Source organism: Halichondria panicea, chromosome 7 (assembly GCF_963675165.1).
Source record: "Halichondria panicea chromosome 7, odHalPani1.1, whole genome shotgun sequence".
NCBI classification, from domain to species: Eukaryota; Metazoa; Porifera; class Demospongiae; order Suberitida; family Halichondriidae; genus Halichondria; species Halichondria panicea.
In genome coordinates this window covers 3,052,554-3,075,236 of record NC_087383.1, presented here as the reverse complement: position 1 = coordinate 3,075,236, position 22,683 = coordinate 3,052,554, and the positions used below count along the sequence as shown (strand labels likewise).

At 44.8% G+C, this 22,683-nt stretch overlaps 2 protein-coding genes and 2 long non-coding RNA genes across 4 annotated transcripts in view; 2 read left to right on the top strand and 2 right to left on the bottom strand.

Annotated features, from left to right (window-relative positions):
* Nucleotides 1–249: 249 nt before the first annotated feature.
* LOC135339148 (NACHT, LRR and PYD domains-containing protein 12-like) overlaps nt 250–22,683 on the bottom strand; it is a 102,496-nt gene continuing 80,062 nt past the window's right edge. Inside the window, exon 2 of the mRNA XM_064535291.1 lies at nt 250–2,715. Within this exon, the coding sequence (XP_064391361.1) occupies nt 383–2,715 (2,333 nt within the window). The 3' untranslated portion in view covers nt 250–382. The remainder of the gene's footprint in view (nt 2,716–22,683) is intronic.
* LOC135338910 (proline-rich protein 36-like) lies at nt 3,746–5,361 on the top strand. The gene is made up of 3 exons (XM_064535003.1): nt 3,746–3,883; nt 3,950–4,108; nt 4,356–5,361. The coding sequence occupies exons 1-3, from the start codon at nt 3,746–3,748 to the stop codon at nt 5,256–5,258; spliced, it is 1,200 nt and encodes a 399-aa protein (XP_064391073.1). The 3' UTR covers nt 5,259–5,361.
* Nucleotides 16,681–20,000, top strand: LOC135338081 (uncharacterized). Its single transcript, XR_010395417.1, has 4 exons — nt 16,681–16,820; nt 16,930–16,982; nt 18,196–18,345; nt 18,946–20,000. It is a non-coding gene; the product is annotated as an uncharacterized LOC135338081 (long non-coding RNA).
* LOC135338178 (uncharacterized) lies at nt 20,465–22,597 on the bottom strand. Its single transcript, XR_010395446.1, has 3 exons — nt 22,424–22,597; nt 21,164–22,357; nt 20,465–21,052 (listed from the first exon to the last, which is right to left on the bottom strand). It is a non-coding gene; the product is annotated as an uncharacterized LOC135338178 (long non-coding RNA).

Genomic DNA, 22,683 nt, shown 5'->3' with positions numbered 1-22,683 from the left:
CGGTTAGTACATGTATTCATTTGTCTTACAAATACATGCATTCTTTGTCTTATACTAGTTGAAGTGTTTCACTGCCCTCTCTTCTCCCCACACAGGACCTCCTTCAGCTGCAATATGAGGGCCTGGCAATCATGAAGATGTTTGGAAGGGCCAAAGTGAACGTTAATCTGCTCATCTTTCTCATGAACAATAATCAACAGAGCGTTAAATTGGATTTGCCATTAGCAAAGTGCATGTATTCATTGACTATTCACAGCAGTGCATGAATTATTTATATCATCTGCATGTACTATTGACACGTTATTAACGACCTAATGTTCTAACATACTATTATAGTAATTATACTATTATTAATAGTACTTTTCTCAAATTGTCATTGATATTATAACGACAATATTGTAAGCACAAAAATCTTGGGTAGTCCATTTCTCTTCCTCTCTTTGTTAGCGTCTATGAATACTGTCTTGATACAGGATCTTAGGTGTTTGGGTATGTACAACCATGTCAGTTCAGAGCAGTGGGTGGTTAGATGTCTGGCAAGCGTCTTCATTCCATCTTCTGTTATTGAGCCATTACCCCTAATGTGCAGTGTTTCAATCTTGTTGATCAGTCCAGTTGATAGCTCCTCGATACTCTGATCAGTCAGTTTACAGTAACTCAAGTCCAATATTCTCAGACTCTTATTGACTGCAAGTCCAGCAGCAATGTGACGACAGCTAGTCACTGTGTTACCAGACAAATCAAGATATTCGAGGGAATTGTTTGTATTCAGAAGTTGATAGAGGGCAGCTCCATTGTCGTCTGATATTGTTAGTGAGCAATAGTCCAGGTCCAGGATCTTTAATGATGTGTTAGTTGACAAGGCCTCACAGAGTGTGCAAAGTCCACTGTTACCAATGGCATTATTAGACAAAACCAATTTAGATATTGAACTAGTGTTCTCGATAATCTCAGCGATGTGTATCCCTTCTGTAGGAATATCATTATTAGAGTTGGGACACTTGGAGAGTCCTCGGGCCAGAAATTTGCAGCCTTGGTCACCAATAGAGCAATTGCTGAGGCTAAGTGTGAATCCATTACTGCTATTGGAACAAACTGATGCAAAATATCCAACAGAGAGGCAGTCGATAGGATTCATTGTAGTGCGATCAAGATCTAGATTGTGATTAAGAAGATTATCCACAAACACACACAGTCGCGAGTCTTCAGCTTCGTACAAACAATTGATGAGGGACAACAAAAGGGGCTGCTCACCATACTTCCCTTTCTCAGTTTTGACAACCTTTCTGACCAGATCAAAAATAGTGGCTGGAACTGGACACAAGAATCGAGGTAGCTTGCTGAGGATTGGTCTACTTGTACTCAGTTTGGTGATACCAGCATAAAACTGGAAGACTGCACTGAATCGAGGATTCCCAAAGAGCTTCTGGAATACAGAGATTTGTTGCTTGGGAGACATGAGAGAGATGTGGATTGCTGCTAGTAGCTCTTGAATAGACAGGTGGAGAAAGCAGTAGTAAACCAAATGACCATCGCTAATGATACTGGGAACAGTTTGTAATAATCCAACGTTTGAAATGTCATTCGTAATGCAAAGAGCGGCCAAATCACCGTCAGTAAATGTCGCTTTGTTTTTTTCGATCCCATGATATGCAAGTTGACACATTTGTACGGTCTGCGTACTGATTTCCGAGGGCAGTGAGTCTGGGGATGTGATGTCTCCCACTGGAGTGGTCTTCCCCAACTTCTCCTGGAGGTATCTCTTGAGAGAGCTCTGGACAATTGATGTGAATATCCCGTGGTTGGATGTTGGGAGGGAGTGGTTGTCAGAAAGGAAGCAATTAACGACAATGGAAGCATTGAGGGGGAGGTAGCAGCTACCTTCTACCACTGGGTTCTCTCGAATTCTCTCCAGTAGAGTCTGCACAGCTTGTGAGTCACCTTTCAGACACTCAGTGAAATACTGTTCTAGTTCATGTGGATTGAACCCCAACACTTCCACCCTGGACGAGACTAGTGGGTGGAGCTCAGCCGAAGATAACGGTCGAGATGTTACAATCACAGCTGATTCGTGTAGGGCTCCTTTTTGTGACATGTCTGGTTGAATTAGTTTGTTAATGATTGAGTGTCTAGGGAGGTCAGAAGGAAGTTCGTCCCATCCGTCCAGCACCCACAGTACACCTTTGCCATCAGTCCCTGAAATTGTTGCCTCTATTTGGCATGCCAGTGTTGAATTCCTACAAGGGAGAAGATCTTCTATTGTTTTTGCTTCTCTAACGAGGGGATCTCTCAGTCTCACCAGGATTGCAATATCGAACTGTTGGAACAGTTTCCCCTTTGCCCACTCCTGACAGATGTGTAGAGCAAGGGTGCTCTTGCCAGAGCCGGGAGCTCCTTCAATCAACACAAAGTTTCGTGTATCCTCAATCTCAGGGAAAATGTTAGTTAAGTTAACCGGAGTTTTTTGAAGTAAAATATCGTCAATTTTCCCCGTAATTGTTAGCCTAACAAATTCATCGTCGATTCTTCCTCTCTGTATTTCCTCCTTCTGAATCATGGCTAGTTTGAAAATTGTCTTTGTTGGGACGGGAGGCCATTGTGTGGCTGATGTGGATACTTGCATTCTGTAGCGACTTTGTAGGTAGTCCCTGTACAAGGACAGCTTGTGGTTCAGCAAGACCCTCTCTCGGGAGGGAGGACACGAGGTGGTGGAGTCTGGGGAAACAAAACAATAGGTGAGTACCATTCCTGGTGATAGTTAATAGAGAATTGTATGTGTAACAATAGCAATTAAGTGGACAGTCCCTTATTTGGTTGCAATCACTCCCACAACGTATGGTACCACAATGACCACACTAACCACACTCTCACATGACAGACTCACATTTGTCAGACAAGTACTTGCACACTCGAACAGCAACGTTTTCTTTGAGCAGGGAGAGTATGATGAGTAGCAGAGCTCGGAAAGTGGCGTTTAGTCTGTTAATCAGTATCCAACATTTCAAAGCCAGCAACATTCCTGCCACAGTGCCTTCTAGAAATGCTCTAGTCCTCACGTCAGTTTGTTCTCCAGGTAAGAGCCCCAGTTTTTCAAGATAGCCGTTGTTAACATTGTCGAAACATGCTGCTAACTCGGGTAGATCTGGTTCCTTTATTGCTGTATTGAGCTGCTCATCAGTCAGTTTCATTTCTGTCTTCAGATCGTCAATTGTGAGCTCTGAAAATAGATAGGAAGCACACAAGGTTAGCAATCACCAATGAGGGTTTTATGCTTTAGCAATCATTGGGTTTATCCTTTATAGGAAACATGGCAGTCTTTATACCTTGGTTCTGCTCTTTAGTGGCCATTCCAGCAAATAAATCTGTGCCTTGCAGCTAGCTCTAGATCTCTCTGAAATAATTATATTGGGCGTGTTGTTGTTTTTGCATGACTTGCAAAAAAATGTAGTTAAACGTAGTTAACGTGAAGCCTCACAACCGCGGCCTTACCTCGGCTGTAGAGGTGCTTGGGCTTGGCCCCGTACATCGCGCATGCGTGACCTACTCTCTTACACGTGTAATACTTCTCCCGAGTACAGTGCTAGTGACTGAGGCTCAACTCTTGAGTTCATCATACCCTCTTCCTACCGTGTCAACCTCACCAGCTCTACCTCTCAACCACACCAGTTCTACCATCTCAACCCCACCAGTTCTACTCTCAACCCACCAGTTCTACCATCTCAACCCCACCAGTTTCTGTCCTGCAATGGCCACCGGCTCCGGAGCTCCTCGACCGCCGTTCTCCCCCGAGCAACTGGCGTGGATTGAGGCCACATACGTCGGGACACCACCGGACCCCCCTGTCCTCCGGATAGAGCCCCCACCTCCGGTCACTCTACCCCCAGTATCCGGTGAGTGATTGATCCGTAATGTGGTATGTGGTAGGGGAAGCCCCCCGGGCCCCCGCTAGGGGTCACACCTTCAGCCTGCTTGGGCCCAGCCCTTCAGCAGGCCCACCCGGTCCCCCGCCGGGGACCACCTACCCACAGCCCCGCTCGGGCCCAACCCACTCCCCGCCGGGCTAGCCCCGCCCGGGCCACTCCCAGCTCACCATCCCCGCTTGGGCCAAGTCAGCCCCGCTTGTGGCCAACCCATCCCCAGCAGGAACCCGGGCCAACCCATCCCCCGCCCGGGCATCGACATATATCCCCCACCGGGGATCGCTATACCACGCCCCACCTGGGCCAGATACACTAGCTACGTAGCCCCGCCCGGGCCACTCCCACCCCGCCGGGGTAGCTACACCACACCTACTGAGAGCCAGGCCCCGCCTGGGCCAGCCACCACTGCTCCCCGCTGGGGCACGTATACACTAGCCCACTCACTCTTTCCCCGTTACAGGGACGGCTGCAGGGGCGCTCCCCCTCTTCACTCCTCCAACGTCTGGTCTGGACATATTGGCCGCGGCTGCCCTCCATCCCCCGGCCACAGTACTACCGGGCCTCCACTCCCCAGGCCCTTACAACCCGGGAGCGACAGTGTCGACGACTGTCGCCGCAAAAATTCTAGCCCTCAAGTTCATTGAGATGTCCGAGATCAGCAGCGAAGACCTCAACCCCTCTGCCCCGACTGGGCGCCCGAGGCTGGCCATCTCCGACATATCTGTCTGGGTGGAGAAGTTTGCCACGATGGCGGCGATCCTGGCCCAACGTTTTCCCGAGAAGGCTCCGGAACTGTTCGCCTACTTGGCCCTGATCGTCCGGTGTGAGCGTAACTACCAATCAGCACAGTGGGTCGCATACGACTGTGCCTTCCGGCGTGAGGCCCTGGCCCTCCCAGACCTCAACTGGTCCATCCCGAACCCCCGTCTTTTCCAGGAGGCCTTCACGGGAAGGGCAAGGGATATCCCCCGCTGCCACCTGTGCTTGAGGGACGACCACGTCGCCACCTCGTGCCCGTTGAGCCCTCAGAGTGCTCCCCCCTCCACGGGATACCATCCACCCCCACCCCCACCCAACCCACTTCCCTCCCAATGGGGCCGGGCCACACAGCCCCCCCATCGCCAATCCCAGGAACTATGCTACCGGTGGAATAGAGGACTTTGCAAGGTGGCCGACAACCGATGCCGCTACACTCACGCCTGCAGAGAGTGTAGAGGAAACCATCGGGCCATTCATTGCCACCGCACCAACCCCCAGGGCGGTCGCGACAGGTCTCCTGGTCCCCGTTGGTCCCCCGGTCCACGCCCCTTTCAGGGCCCCAGTTTCCGTCGATACTAGCCCCCGCAGGGGAGGAACTGACTTGTTGTAGGCTCCTATCTATCACTTGTTTCACGTCTACCTCATGAATATTTTATCACTTGTTTCAGGTTCACCTCATTTACATTCGGTTTGCATGCTATGTATTTATTAGGATAGCGAAGTAGTATAATTCCACCCCAGGGTGTGATTGCATTATGCAAACTTAACAGACGCCGTTATTCACGCACACCCCATGCAACCACAGAATGGCTCCAAATGTACCCGTACACAGCCGATCTCCTATGCCTCGACATGGCGAGACCACTGACCTGTGAACCCTCCCTCTCACTCGATAGGGTGACGACCCCCCTCATAGCCCCGCAGTGGCAGAGAGCACTCTCTCACCATCCAGACTGGGCGTTTGCCCGATACATCCTGAAGGGGTTAACAGAGGGCTTCAGGACAGGGCACCGTAGAGCTAACCCCCTCCGCTCTGCCACCGGGAATATGCCATCTGCCTCCCAACACCCCGAGGTTATCGACGAATATCTACGATCAGAACTATCCCTGGGCAGAATGCTCGGCCCTTTCTCCCTCGACCAGGTCCCACCCCACACCCATGTCAATCGCATGGGTCTCACACCTAAAGGTCACAACACCGGCAAGTGGAGGCTCATAACAGACCTCTCATACCCCCGCGGGGCGAGTGTCAACGACGGCATAGACCCCCGTCTCTGCTCCCTTTCCTACACCTCTGTCGACGACGTTGCACGTCGAGTCTCGGCCATGGGCATCGGAACCCTCATGGCAAAAACTGACATAGCCTCTGCCTATCGTATCATTCCAGTCCACCCAGAGGACCGCGTCCTCCAAGCAATTCAGTGGCGCGGCAGCACATAATTATATCGACCCGATGCTGCCGTTCGGTCTCAGATCGGCCCCCAAAATTTTCAGTGCGGTCGCCGACGCTTTTGCCTGGCACCTCCACCAGATTGGTATCCCCTACGTGGACCACTACCTGGACGATTATATCGTCTTGGGACCCCCCCTTTCCCCGTTATGCCAGCAATACCTGCATCAGCTGCAGACTGAGTGTAGCCTGCTAGGCATACCCCTAGCCGCACACAAGACAGAAGGTCCGACCACCTGCCTGACTTTTCTCGGGATCGAGATAGATTCAGTCGCTGCCAGAACGTCTCACCCTCCTACTTCACGAATGGGCTATCAAGAGGTCATGCTTACAAAAAGAACTCGAATCTCTGATCGGCCTCCTCAACCATGCATGCAAGGTCATCAGGCCCGGACGGTCTTTCCTTCGCCGTATGCTCGACCTGCTACACACTACGTGCCACCCCCCACGGGGGGTAGTCCCAATCCGCTTGAACAAAGGCTTCCAATCGGACCTAGCATGGTGGTTAACCTTCACCGAGGCCTGGAACGGCACCTCCCTCCTCGCCACCCCATTTCACATGCCCCACGCCACGATGACGTCATACGCGTCCGGGTCATGGGGCTGCGGAGCATGGTATCTCCGTTCCTGGTTCCAAATCACCTGGGATTATCGATCCTCTGCGCTGACGATTGCAGAGAAGGAATTCCTCCCCATCATTCTGGCTTGTGCCACTTGGGGAAGATCATGGCATGGCCACCGAGTCACATGCCGCTGCGACAACCAGGTGGTGGTAGCCAGTCTTCGCTCCAGAACCAGCAGGTCCGGAGGAATCATGCATCTTCTGCGCTGTCTGACCTTCGTGGAGGCGCACTATCATATGCACATTGACTCGATTTACATTGACACCCACTCAAACCATTTAGCTGACGATTTGTCTCGTAATCGCCTTTCCTCCTTCCTTTTAAAGGTACCACATGCAGACACCTTCCCGTCCCAAGTGTCTCTGCCTCTAATGGACCTCCTCCTGGATCAACAGGCGGACTGGACGTCTCGAGTCTGGAGAACTCAGTTCAGTTCTATTTTCAGCAGGGACTAGCCCCTTCGACACACAGGACATACAAGTCAGCTACCACCCGTTTTCACAAATTCTGCACTCGTTATAATGTTTCATCCCCGTTCCCGGTCACTGAGCACCTCCTCTGTCTTTTCGTGTCGTTCCTGGCCGATGAGGGACTTGCACCTCAGACATGCAAGTCCTACCTAGCGGCAATTCGGAACATGCAAATATCCCTCGGTCTCCCGGATCCGAGGGAACAGTCTTCCCTTCCTGTCCTCAAAAGGGTTCAAGCGGGCATCAGCCGTACTAGAATGTTGAGGGGAGCGACTTCCCGGATCCGACTTCCCATCACGATCACTCTCTTGTCCCAGTTACATGACTCACTTATGTCTTCTCCTAACCCCGAAAAACTGGTTTTATGGACCATTGCGTCAACGGCATTTTTCGGTTTCTTTCGTCTAGGCGAACTCCTCCTACCCTCCTCCGCGGCATATGACCCTGCAACCTGCTTGTCCTGGGGGGATATTGCCATCGACAGCAGGGACAACCCGTCAATGGTACAAGTCCGGCTTCGGAAGTCGAAATGCGACCAGTTCGGCAAGGGAGCCCAGATTATCCTGGGTAACACTGGCACTCGGCTGTGCCCGGTCAGTGCAATTCTCCGGTATACGGAAGCCAGGAAGAGCCAACCACAAGGACCTTTCTTCCTTTTATCTTCTGGTGTCCCTGTGACCAAGATGTGGTTTACTGCCCAAATAAGAGACATTCTCCGACTCCTCGGCCTCCCGCAGGATGACTACGCCGGCCACAGCTTCCGCATTGGCGCGGCAACCACAGCAGCCATGGTGGGAATCGCTGACTCCTCTATTCAGACCCTGGGACGGTGGCAGAGCGCTGCCTTTCTCCAGTATATTCGAACCCCGGCGAGCCAATTGGCTTCATTTGCCCGGACAATGTCGTCGTCCTCGCCCCCCACGACGGGTGGTCGCTCAGAACCCTGAACTTGGACTTGAACTATTTTGGTGTACTCATTTTTGTTTTCTTGCTTCTATGCATTCATTTTGGTAACACCGGGTAGCTATTTTCTTATTATTTTTGGGGAGTATAATTCTACTACATATTGCCTGTCTTATTCCAGTCGATATGTATTCCTTGGGGCTGAATGAGGGCCCCCCCCAAACACTTACGTGCTTAATGCTAACAACGGGGGCCCCTCTCTCAGTACTCCCCCAAAACCTAACCACAGTCACGTGACCCCCAACCCCGACAGGGTTCAAAGGGCACGCGACTCCAGCTTAGACCCGGTACTGCCAAAATTGTAATAATATCCACGCTCGGATATGACTCACTACTTCCTGACTCTTGCGACCATAGTTAAATGTAGTTTAATGTAGTTAAACGTAGTTAACGTGAAGCATCACAACCGCGGCCTTACCTCGGCTGTAGAGGTGCTTGGGCTTGGCCCCGTACATCGCGCATGCGTGACCTACTCTCTTACACGTGTAATACTTCTCCCGAGTACAGTGCTAGTGACTGAGGCTCAACTCTTGAGCCTCCCTCCCTCCCTATCAAACACGGTCTCTGACCATTTCTTTCCATCATACGATGTGATTACCGGTATGGGGGCTGAATGAGGGCCCCCCCCCAAACACTTACGTGCTTAATGCTAACAACGGGGGCCCCTCTCTCAGTACTCCCCCAAAACCTAACCACAGTCACGTGACCCCCAACCCCGACAGGGTTCAAAGGGCACGCGACTCCAGCTTAGACCCGGTACTGCCAAAATTGTAATAATATCCACGCTCGGATATGACTCACTACTTCCTGACTCTTGCGACCATAGTTAAAGTGGGTGTATCTCAGATATCTAAGAATGATCACTTTTCGAATTTACCACACCCACCAAAGACATTTGAGTGAAACCATAGTTTATCTATGATGAAACCTGGCTAGCTAGCTTTTAGCTCCATTGCATTGCTAAAGTATTACAGCATTCTCCGAATGGAAGGAGGGTGAGTCAATTGATTAGCCATAGATTATTGTCTTGTTCATCAATAATATTGTCTGGTTATTAAATCTATAGTCTCGAATACCCGCCTCAACCTAAAAGCTTTTAGGTTGAGGCGGGTATTCGAGACTATTAAATCTACAGGTTTAAGTTATGTTGTAAGGTCGTGGATCATGTTTTCTGTTCTTTAATTTGCACAGTTTGAGGCTGAGAATGCTGCCCTGTCAGTAATGAATCTGACGTATTCAAGTTTTCAAGTAAGAAATATGATTTAATACCGTAAGACCTTTAATTAAAGCAACACTTTTTTAAAATAATTACGAAGCCAGATGTCGCTTCTTTTGGAGGTTGATAAAAACCTGATGTCGTATCTGATTATGGATAGCTCTACTCAGTCTATACTTGCCTCAATTTCTAGAACGTGTTTTCCAAAACCGATGCTAGGGTGTGGCTATATTTACCTCATTTAGGACGCGACATTAAAACATAATTGTCAACGTAGCTGTCGTAGAAGTCAGAAAATTACCTAAGCTCGAGAGTGTCGCATATTTGGAGGGTGGCCTTAATTAGAGGTCTTAATTACAGTAGCAGAGTTGAGTTTTGGTACTCTCCAATTGCCGTGTATTAAGTGTGCATCTCTAGAGAATTAGCTGTCCAATAATTATAGGAAACAGAAGTTGCATTTCCTGCCATAATTATGTATCTCCAAAGCGGTCAAAGTTCACAATGGCTGCTGCTAGGCAGCACAGCTTTTGTTGCACTTTTATGACTAATAAATCAATAGGGCTTTAAATTAGTGCAAGCTAGGCTAACTCATAAGTTGGTTGGGTTGTCTGAGGAGCCGATTTCCCTCCCCAAGATATTTACTAGTCTCATTGAGATCGGGGAGAGTAAGTCACTATATCACTTGTGCACCTTTGTGAACCTGTCTGTCTAATGTGATCACCCTGTAGCCAGGTTAATGGCCCAGTCTCCATAGGGTTGGTTTCATGCAACCTGTGTTAGCATGTCACCTCTTTATTACAGCCACTGTTGGTCTGCCCTAGTGTGTCCTCTCAGACTTAGCCTTGTGTGTACATGTACATGCATGCTGCCTGTGCACCTGATGTGCTGGTAATGTGTATAATCTCTTCTGCTCAGAGAACCGGACATTTGGATCTACCGAGCACAACTCCAGATCACACACAATATTCAAACTGACCATTGAAAGCAGGGTTAGAGATGATGAACTCAGTGATGGCACTACTATCAGGGTGTCCTCTCTGGTGAGTGGGTTGGGCAAGTGTGTGCCTACAGCTGTGAACATACACTAGGTCGACTATTTTGCTTTAATTTGATCTACACGTACAGACTATGTATGTGTAAATGTACATATAAGTTATTGTTATTATGATGATTTTACCTCCTTCTCTGTGTTCAGAGCCTGGTTGACCTGGCTGGGTCAGAGCGTGTAAGTGCAACAGGTGCCACGGGTGAGCAGTTTTGGGACAAGCTGATACAGTAGCCAATCAAGTAAAATTTCCCGTTGCTTTTTTGATGAAGATCATATCAAATTAAGTTATCAGAGTGAACCGTGTGAGTTACTATAGTTACATTGTACAGTATGCACTGCATGGAAATGTACAGTCCTTATATTAATCCCACGCTGAATGTGCTGCTTTGTATAATTATACTCTCTCCTTCATAAAATGGTGTCGGTACATGTACGTACGTCATGTGATTACAGTTGCTTAAGTTTCTTACCAGTTTTGAGAGGCCGCTAATAGCAAGAGTCCATAATAAAAGAGAGGGAGTATTCAACGTACCATTACCTTCCGTCAAATGTATTCGGAAAGTGACGTAACTTCTTGCTTTTTAACCAAACAATCCGAGTACCCGAAGCCGCTACTTACCTCGAGGCAGAAACATTTTATGCCATAAGTTGTTCAGACAGGGTGTAATGTTACATGTGTTGTACAATATCGAGAATACATCTGATGCAAGGTAACGATATATACGCTCGATACTTTCTCTCTTTTATTATGGACTGAATTTTGTATGTATGAAGATGTTTAGGATCACGATTGGTTGTTATGGTAAGGTAGTCTACTTTGCATGACTGAACACCCTTGTACTAGCTATAATTACAGGCACTGCAATATAGGACACCAACCTGTATGTCTGTTTCTGAAGTACTACTGTTTACATTGGAGCGTTTTTCTCATACCTCGATTTAGATAACACAAGCTGACCATTGAAAGCAGGGTTAAAGATGAGGAACTCAGTGATGGCACTATCAGGGTGTCCTCTCTGGTGAGTGGGTTGGGCAAGTGTGTGCCTACAGCTGTGAATAAATACTTGACTGATTGACGTCTGCATTGCTCCCAGGGTACATGCATCTATTTTAATATACAGGTTGGTTTTTCTGTTGAAGCTTTATGACCACTTTGAGCAGCTATAATTATAAGCACTGCAATAATTATGTCCCTGGTAATCTGCTCTTTCAGTGTCTATACTACTAATTATTGTATAATATTATTGGAGCTATTTTCTCTTCTGTCACTTGCAGTTGCACCTCGAGGGGAAGCTCAGAGTTCTGGAGGATTGGACCAACAGCTGTGATAAGTCAGCGCTACCAAAGGTGAGCTCAATCACTTTAAGAATGTCTTTGAGCAGTATTGATTGCCAGAGTTGAGAGAGCTGACTGTACATGCACGTCACTGTTGTATGTCGAGTATTCTCCACCTGGCAGCAACTTATTGATGTTCCCCTGTCAGGTTGAGGAAAAGAGTGAGACCATTCGATGTCTAGAGGATAACCTGCTGAGGGAGTTGGAGGAGAAGCTGCTCGAGAGGTCATGGAACCGGGTGTCATAGCTGAGCTGGTGAGAGAATTGGAACTGGCTAACAGCAAGGCAGATGTGAGTTTAGCATGTACATGTATACTCGGTGAATACTGTATAATAATTTATTATGCCTCGACTGAGGCGCAGCCGTATGAGGGATACGCTAAAGCTGACTGTGTGTGTGTGTGTGTGTGTGTATTCCAGCTGTAACTGCTCAACGGTTGCAATACGACAAAAACTAACAGCTTCTATAGGCTTTTAGCCACGTTTTCTTGGATTTTATTCGTGGATTAGCAAACTAAGGCTTCTTTCTCGAGATATGGCTAGTTTGACTCACATATTGAAGGCTGTTACAGTCTCTTCAGAATCATCTGTTCACACTATTCGTTAGCCTTGCACTAAAGCGCTTGCTTTTTGTTCGCTAAGAGCCAGAAAAGATCTGTTGTTTAAAGCAGCTATATAGCTATAGTATAGTAGCCATTTGTTCTCTTTGCAGACACCCATTATTCTTGCAGATTTAATGCGCATGCGCGCTCATCCCCACGTGTGAGATAATCCAGATCCTGATCTACTTTTTCTCTTGGGATTCTGGTAAGAAGCCACAAGCACAACAATGATTATAGAATAGATAACAATAGAGTACACAAGTCTGTGTAACGTTGAGAAGATAGGCTTCTGTTTACATTCAGCTCCTCTCCTATTCTATTTGTAATTCAATTCTGTCAACAGTAATACATTATGTAATTACCTCTTCACCTCTCTAACACTCTCATAGTTTGAGAGAAAGCGAAACATGACGAGAGGCATTAGCACAGCGCAGCTTGCAGCACTCGTTAATACATGTACACTAGACTCTTGTTAATCTGGCACAGTGAAGCTTGGCCAGAATAGCGAGGTGTTTTAAAATAGCCACGGCTTAAGGGGGGAATGGATCATAAATATATGTTCCACTAATCCTGCCAAAACGTCAGTAGTGTTTACATCATACCCAAGTTTTTACTATCAAAATTTAGATCATGTTTGTCATAAATACTGCAATCTGATTGGTTAGAGGAAATGTTCTATCCAATTTAGAAAATCATGTACTTCAATAGAAAATCATGTACTTCAATAGAAAATCATGTACTTCACTTAGAAAATCATGTAGCAAAGATTAGATAAGAACATTCAAATCTGATTGGCTAAATACTCATAGTTGCTATGATCTAAAATGCTTAGACACTGTTTAAGAAGTTTCCACATGATTTAGAAGTCCTCAGGGCTAGTAGAACCCTCACTGCGTTCGGGATACTACAACCAGCCCTTTGGGCTTCTAAATCATGTAGAAACTTCCTAAACAGTGTCTAACTATTATGTAGCTTTTAGAGTACACTGTTAAGTGTGCTTAACACAAACATATAACTCGTACAGGGGGGGGGGTTACAAGGTATGTTTCAAAATGACTTAGGTTCATTTGTGATTTTTATCTTTGACAGTTGTGGTGTAAAATAATCTGATAGATGTAGTACTTGTCCGTGGTTGTGGTAAATTGTGAGGAATTTTAATTTTGTTGGATCAATTGTGGTCAATGTTGTTTGGGAGTACCATAAGCATTCCAATCATAGAACCAGCCTCGGTTAGGACGCCCTCTTTCATTTTTTTTGGTACATTGTTTCTAGAATAATAAAAATTTTTTACTGGTTCTATAATGAGAACGATTACGGTAGATCTTTACCAAATGCGTATTGTGTTTTCTAGATTGGCAGTGAGAAGAAGTCCAGTCCTCTAGACAGTATCAGAGGGCCTCCCTCGTTCCTATACCACCCACAGAGGTGAGAGATACACATGTGCAGTGTTTAGTGTCCTTTAATCAAAATAGATCTACTACCGTATAGCGTGTATATTTCGAGGGTATAAATGTTCGCAGTTTTCGCGGATTGAGCCTGTACCGCGAAAATTTATAATAGTAGGCGTGTTCAGTATTATGGATTCGAGGCTAACGGTGTGTAGGTACAGCTGCATGTTGATGTGCGCATACGCCAAAAGGCTGGAACTCAGACCACGAAAATAAAATCCGCGAAATCCTTTGTAGAGGTCCATCCACGAACATTTATACCCTCGAAATATACCCGCTATACGGTATTTGCTAGGCATTACTTTTTTTGCTAGTGAGCTGCATTTCAGAGCATTTAGCAATTGATCATGTATATACTGTATGATCTATGCTCTGAATAGCAGATCTGATGGTGTACTGTGTGATTACACGTACGCTACTATCTCGTTATTGCAACAACCCTGATAGCAGATGCCTATTTAATACCTAACTACAGTCCAACTTTAAGCTGACCTTTATCTCAAAGTGGGAGAATACCGTTAAATTTCATTGCCAGATTTTCTGTAGTTGAGTGTACATGCACGTCACTGTTGTATGTCGAGTATTCTCCACCTGGCAGCAACTTATTGATGTTCCCCTGTCAGGTTGAGGAGAAGAGTGAGACCATTCAATGTCTAGAGGATGACCTGCTGAGGGAGCTGGAGGAGAAGCTGCTCGAGAGGTCTCAAATCATGGACCCAGGTGTCATGGCTGAGCTGGTGAGAGAATTGGAACTGGCTAACAGCAAGGCAGATGTGAGTTTAGCATGTACATGTATACACTCGGTGAATACTGTATAATTAATACATGTACAGTAGACTCTCCTTAATCCGGCCACCCTTGGGACAGTGCAACTTGGCCAGAAGAACGCGGTAGTTTGCATTTCAGAAAATAGCCGCGGCTTAAAATCAACCTACCTCGAATATTAATGACTAATTTTGCGGTTTTGTCTCGAGGATAATAAATAAAGATAATGAATCATTTCCTCTCTATTACAATGTAATCCCACAGCTGTGTTTGCTCACAAAACGGTTTACCGTTTTTATAACTTTCATTGTACAGTAGTTTTCATGAGCATCCCGCTTCCTACCTCTCATTGTACACCCCAACGACTCCCCCCACACACAGTTTTTCTGCTAAACCACACCCAAAATGTATACGTATAAAATTACTAGTTTGGGGCAGCAAGCATACAGAATAGCGAGTTGGCCACATTTCAGGCCGTACTTCAGAGAGTCGGAATAGCGAGAGTCTACTGTACCTTTATTACTACTGTACCACTACCACAATGTTGTGATGGTTGTATCTGTATACCTGTGTGTGTACATGACCACCATGCAATCTATTACCCAGTCTGCTGTGCAAGAGAGACTTGTGATGGAGGAAGAGCTCAAAAAGGCACTGCATCGCTGTAAGGAGTTGGAGCAGAGCAGTTAGGCCAAAACCTGACCAGCCTGACTGCTTGCTACGACCTTGATCTTATATATGTGCAACGTTATGCTATAATTATGTGAACATTATTTCTTACTCGCCCAGGTTCAGGTTCGGAAATGTTGTGTTTGAGATCACATCAGGCAGATAGAGAAGGTGGAGCTGGTCCTCCAGGTGAGGGTGTGTGTACAGGTAGATGGTAGGTACGTAAAGTGTTCAAGAAGTTTACTGCCTTGTGTCAGGTATAGTGTTGGTATGCTTGTACGGTGTATGTAAGTACATGTATTCATTTGTCTTACAAATACGTGCATTCTTTGTCTTATACTAGTTGAAGTGTTTCACTGCCCTCTCTTCTCCCCACACAGGACCTCCTTCAGCTGCAATACGAGGGCCTGGCAATCATGAAGATGTTTGGAAGGACCAAAGTGAATGTACATGTTAATCTGCTCATCTTCCTCATGAACAATAATCGACAGAGCGTTAAATTGGATTTTCCATTAGCAAAGTGCATGTATTCATTGACTATTCACAGCAGTGCATGAATTATTTATATCATCTGCATGTACTATTGACACGTTATTAACGACCTAATGTTCCAACATAATATACTATATATTATAGTACTTTGCTACTTTTCTCAAATTGTCATTTATTATAATGTGATATAATTATGGCAGAAAATAAAATCCATTGTCAAAAAGTAATTAAAATCATGGTAAGAATGCAACCATATTAAATCTCAGGCAGTCCATTTCTCTTCCTCTCTTTGTTAGCGTCCCTCACAGGGAAAATATTTAAATTTCCTGCTACAGTGCTGGCTACAGTGCAGTCCTTAAAATCTGCACATTTCCTGAAAAATGGCAGGTGTCCTGCAACCTACTTACAAAGGATAGTGCAACGTTTCCTGTGTTACCAGACAAATTAAGATATTCGGGGGAATTGTTTGTATTCAGAAGTTGATAGAGGGCAGCTCCATTGACAGCTCCAGCTTTTCAAGATAGTCATCAGTGTTATCGAAACATGCTGCTAACTCGGGTAGATCTGGTTCCTGTATTGCTGTATTGAGCTGCTCATCAGTCAGTTTCATTTCTGTCTTCAGATTGTCAATTGTGAGCTCTGAAAATAGATAAGCAAGCACACAAGGTTAGCAATCACCAATGAGGGTTTTATGCTTTAGCAATCATTTATAGTAAACATGACAGTCTTTATACCTTGGTTCTGCTCTTTAGTGGCCATTCCAGCAAATAAATCTGTGCCTTGCAGCTAGCTCTATCTGAAATATATTGGGTGTTGTTGTTTTTGCATGACTTGCAAAAAAAGTGGGTGTATCTCAGATATCTAAGACTGAGATACACCCACTTTTTGCATTTACCACCACACCCACCAAAGACATTGATTTTCACATACCGCACAGCTAGCCGAGACATGCGCGCACAGCTAGCTAGTATAAACTAGTACATGCAGTACAGAGCTAGAGCTAGAGGCAAAACCTGGCTCCATTGCTAAAGTATTACAGCATTCTCCGGCTGGAAAGATGGTTAGTCAATTTATTAGCCATAGATGATTGTCTGGTTCATCTCTTGGTTTACGTTACCTTGTAAGCTTAAGGTCGTGAATCATGTTTTCTGTTCTTTTCCTTTACACAGTTAGTTTGAGGCTGAGAATGCTGCCCTGTCAGTAATGAACCCGACGTATTCAAGTAAGAAATGTGATTACCGTAAGACCTTTAATTAAAGCAGTACATTTTAATAATTACGAAGCCAGAGGTTGCTTCTTTTGGAAGTTGAAAATCATGTTGAAGACCTGGTGTCCATTATTTAGAGGGTCTCATCTAATTGGAGGTACATGTAACTCTACTCAGTCTATACTTGCCTCGATTTCTAGCCGCTTAAAAACGTATTTTCTAGTGTACTAGGGCCTAGGGTGTGCCTACATTTACCTCCATTTAGGATGCGACGACGTTAAAAGGTCAGAATTTACCTAACCTCGAAGGTGTCCTCTCTGGTGAGTGGGTTGGGCAAGTGTGTGCCTACAGCTGTGTACATGTAATTATTCTTAGCCAATTCTTGAGAGGCCGCTAATAGCAAGAGTCCCATAATATAAGAGAGAGAGTATCCAAAGTAGCATAAGATGTATTTGGAAAGTAGCGTAACTTCCTGCTTTGTAACTGATTGATGACGTGTTTCAGACAGGGTGTCACGTTACTTTTATATCTGATGCAAGATAGCGATGCGTTTGATACTCTCTCTCTTTTACTATGAGCTCTTGACTGATTGTACTGCTCCCAGAGTACATGTATAATATGGATCAAGTATGTATGGTCGACTTTAACTGAGCACCCTGCCATAGTTATAAGCACTGCAATAATTATGTCCTTAGACAACGAACTTGCATGTCTGTTTCTGAGGTACCGTATATCTTCTAATTTATCGCCTCAGACACTTCTAATTATCCCTGACACTCTTGCCTGCCAATTTTCATTGTTCTAATACAATGGACACTCTTGTGCTTTTAATATTACATTTGTCCGGACAATACTTTGAAAAGTTGAGTTAGTCATAACCAGCCAGTAATACTTAAGAGTGCTGCACTTAGATAGCTTTGAGAGATAGCTAGTGCAACTATTCAGTCGTACCTTGTTCTATTAAACTTAGCTCGCTCTTATGCAGCTGCATGCTTATTCCCGGACACTTCGTATAAAATCTGTTCCAATTATACCCGGACAATACTTTGAAAACTATATATTACAAAAATTAAACTACAGTCCAACTTTTAGCTGACCTTTATTTTAAAGTGGGAGAATACCGTTAAATTTCATTGCCAGATTTTCTGTAGTTGAGTGTACATGCACGTCACTGTTGTATGTCGAGTATTCTCCACCTGGCAGCAACTTATTGATGTTCCCCTGTCAGGTTGAGGAAAAGAGTGAGACCATTCGATGTCTAGAGGATAACCTGCTGAGGGAGTTGGAGGAGAAGCTGCTCGAGAGGTCTCAAATCATGGACCCAGGTGTCATGGCTGAGCTGGTGAGAGAATTGGAACTGGCCAACAGCAACTCAGATGTGAGTTTAGCATGTACATGTATACACTCGGTGAATACTGTATAATTAATACATGTACAGTAGACTCTCGTTAATCCGGCCACCCTTGGGACAGTGCAACTTGGCCAGAAGAGCGCGGTAGTTTGCATTTCAGAAAATAGCCGCGGCTTAAAATCAACCTACCTCGATATTAATGACTAATTTTGCGGTTTTGTCTCGAGGATAACAAATAAAGATAATGAATCATATTTCCTCTCTATTACAATGTAATCCCACAGCTGTGTTTGCTCACAAAACGGTTTACCTTTTTTATAACTTTCATTGTAGTGTTCATGAGCATCCCGCTTCCTACATGTACCTTTCATTGTACACCCCAACCACTCCCCCCACACAACAGTTTTTCTGCTAAACCACACCCAAAATGTATACGTGTACTAGTTTGGGGCAGCAAGTATACAGAATAGCGAGTTGGCCACATTTCAGGCCGTACTTCAGAGAGTCGGAATAGCGAGAGTCTACTGTACCTTTATTATAACTACTGTACCACTACCACGATGTTGTGATGGTTGTATCTGTATACCTGTGTGTGTGTACATGACCACCATGCAATCTATTACCCAGTCTGCTGTGCAAGAGAGACTTGTGATGGAGGAAGAGCTCAAGAAGGCACTGGATTGATGTGAGGAGTTGAAGCAGAGCAGTGTGCCTGCAGTGGACGTGGTGGACATATTCGAGTGCTACAAAGTAACGGGAGAAGGAAGAGTACTTGAAACAGGTGATAAAGTGGTACAGTATACCGTACCGTACGTATAGCGTCCTGGGTATAGTTTCCGTGGGCAAGCTAAACCTTGACAAATATTTATCACTCACGAAAACGTAGGCATGGTTGACCGGAACGCATGCAATGCAGTGAAGCAAAGGAAATTTTTACACACGAAATCACTGCTGCACCACGCCTACATTTTTGTCTCGGATTTTTTATCCCACGAAAATGACCTGCTATACAGTATGTACTGATTATGGCTTAGGCAAAATACACAAAACATGATGCCGTTGTGTCTAGAGACTATTGCCCGTTTTTTTCCCCATATAAAGGTTGCATTTCTGGTACTGTATCAGTTAGCCAGGGTTTCATCTATTGGGGGGGTGGTTCTTCCCCCCCATGTTGTAGAATAATGACATCATCACATTAGTTAATGTGATTAACTGAAGGTAGATCTACTACTAATCTAGACTTTAACAATTCCTCCAGTGTGAGGCTATTGGCTTATTTTTATGCCCCAATCTTCATGCAGGGACGTAGCAAGTAACTTTAAAGTGGTCAGGCCAACTTACAATTAAAGGTCAGCTGCTTTTCTACTATTGGAACTTTTATACAGTGGTGAATTTTTTACCTAAGAAAAAGGTCATTCCTTTTCCTCACCAAAATAGCATGCGCATTAATTATCACTTACAATATTTACGACCATTGCCTACCCAGCTGCAAAAAGTGGTTAGGCCAAAACCTGACCAGCCTGACCGCTTGCTACAGCTTTGATCTTATGTGCAACGTTATGCTATAATTATGTGAAAACATTATTTCTTACTCGTCCAGGTTCAGGTTCGGAAATGTTGTGTTTGAGATCACGTCAAGCAGATAGAGAAGGTGGAGCTGGTCCTCCAGGTGAGGGTGTGTGTACAGGTAGAATTAATTTGGTAGGTACGTAAAGTGTTCAAGAAGTTTACTGTCTTGTGTCAGGTATAGTGTTGGTATGCTTGTACGGTGTATGTAAGTACATGTATTCATTTGTCTTACAAATACATGCATTCTTTGTCTTATACCAGTTGAAGTGTTTCACTGCCCTCTCTTCTCCCCACACAGGACCTCCTTCAGCTGCAATACGAGGGCCTGGCAATCATGAAGATGTTTGGAAGGGCCTTAGTGAACGTTAATCTGCTCATCTTTCTCATGAACAATAATTGACAGAGCGTTAAATTGGATTTGCCATTAGCAAATTGCATGTATTCATTGACTATTCACAGCAGTGCATGAATTATTTATATCATCTGCATGTACTATTGACACGTTATTAACGACCTAATGTTCCAACATAATATACTATATATTATAGTACTTTGCTACTTTTCTCAAATTGTCATTTATTATAATGTGATATAATTATGGCAGAAAATAAAATCGATTATCAAAAAGTAATTAAAATCATGGTAAGAATGCAACCACATTAAATCTCAGGCAGTCCATTTCTCTTCCTCTCTTTGTTAGCGTCCCTGAATGCTGTCTCGATACAGAATATTAATTAGGTGGTCGGGTATCACCAATAGTGTCAGTTCAGAGCAGTGGGTGGTTAGATGTCTGGCAAGCGTCTTCATTCCATCTTCTGTTCCATCATAAATGTGCAGTGTTTCAATCTTGTTGATCAGTTCAGTTGATAGCTCCTCGATACTCTGATCAGTCAGTTTACAGTTACTCAAGTCCAATCTTCTCAGAGTTTTATTGACTGCTAGTCCAGCAGCAATGTGATGACAGTTAGTCACTGTGTTACCAGACAAATTAAGTTGTATTCAGAAGTTGATAGAGGGCAGCTCCATTGACAGCTCCAGCTTTTCAAGTAGTCATCAGTGTTATCGAAACATGCTGCTAACTCGGGTAGATCTGGTTCCTGTATTGCTGTATTGAGCTGCTCATCAGTCAGTTTCATTTCTGTCTTCAGATCGTCAATTGTGAGCTCTGAAAATAGATAGCAAGCACACAAGGTTAGCAATCACCAATGAGGGTTTTATGCTTTTAATTAGCAATCATTGGGTTTATCCTTTATAGGAAACATGACAGTCTTTATACCTTGGTTCTGCTCTTTAGTGGCCATTCCAGCAAATAAATCTGTGCCTTGCAGCATAGATTGAAGAGTTAGAGGGATAGGAAACGGAGTGGTGCATGTGATGATTTTACATTGAATCTGCAGTGGAGCCTCGAAAATTATCCGCGCTACGCCCTATGAACGAGGCTATTAACCACATTTTTGCCGGGTAACTCCCAAAGCTGTGTTTCCTCGAGACATCATCTCTTTCAGCAACTTATAACACGCCTAGTCCATGAGCCACGTGTAGTACTTGCTAATGACTGACCACACCCAGTAAAAAGAGACTTTCCAATAAAGTTATGTATATGTTCCGAGGGGTCGGCAACGGGTGTTTTTTTAGTGTACGAGATTTCAAAATCTCTAGATTTCAAAATGATTTCGTGATTTCCAGCTGGATTTCCTGATTTCCAAGTGATTTCATGGTTTCGTCTAAGATTTCATGATTTCAATAGATTTCTTTTGTTCTCTGCAATGATTTCTGGATTTCATAGAGATTTCGGTACATTTCTGGTTTCAGTGTAGATTTCACATAGATTTTTGATTTCAGTTAGATTTCAGTTAGATTTCAATACACAACATTTGTATACATGGACTACTGATAATTAATATAGATCTCAGTCTTACTACAAATGTTACAAATAAAATCTATATCATCATCAGGTATCTTTTGTAAGCATGACGATGGAACCAGTCATCACATTGGCTGCAATGTACCATTAGTTGGCCATGATCTGGCATGCGACAGTAACAGTACACTGATAAAGTCTCTGTTCTACACACTCGGCTAACATGCCTCCTCTTCTTCTTCACAGGGAACAGTGTTATCGTGCCTTTTTCTAGGCACTGACAAACGTGTGTTCTTAGCTCATCTTGGTGAAACACAACAGTAGTTGGGTCATCCTTAAGAATCAAGCAGGTGGCCACTGCCATTGTATTCTAATCCTGTGCCCAGGTAGAAACTTCTTGCTTTTCGAAGTTAAAAGGTCAGGGTGTTCATCAGAGATAAATTATTCTATTTGTTCAATTGAATTTCCTGGCTCATCACTTACATCTATTTTCAAAATGACTTGCATTGTATCAAATCCTGCGGTTGTAAAGCACTTTACTATGTACGGGGGAAGAGCATCCTTCATTAATTGCTGTGCCTCCTTTTCAGCTTCGGAAAATGAAGATTCCTACAAGTAACAAAAATGTGTATGCTTGACAAAGCCAGGAATCTAGCTAGTTTAGGCTAGCTATACCTGCAATAATCCTTCAGACTGAGCTTCAGACATCTTCTTAATATGGGAAAGAACTGGAGCCAAGTGCTGAGCTGCAAATCGCCCAAATGTACAAGTGCACAATGGGCCGTGGCCTCTATTCAGCAGCAGAACATGCAGTGGCAGCAACAACTGTGGTTGTTTTGTATTTGCCGCTGCAGTGGAGTAGGAACAGTTAAAAGGTTGGAGTGTGGCTACCCAAGTGGCGCTGCGCTGGAAATTTTAAGACAGGAAGCTACACC

Excerpts from the sequence above, each read along its gene's own strand:
- LOC135338910 (XM_064535003.1), top strand. The coding sequence starts at position 3,746 with ATGGCCACCGGCTCCGGAGCTCCTCGACCGCCGTTCTCCCCCGAGCAA. Across the intron at positions 3,884-3,949 it reads CTCCGGTCACTCTACCCCCA|GGGTCACACCTTCAGCCTGC; the intron begins GTATCCGGTGAG and ends GGCCCCCGCTAG. Across the intron at positions 4,109-4,355 it reads ACCATCCCCGCTTGGGCCAA|CCCACTCACTCTTTCCCCGT; the intron begins GTCAGCCCCGCT and ends CGTATACACTAG.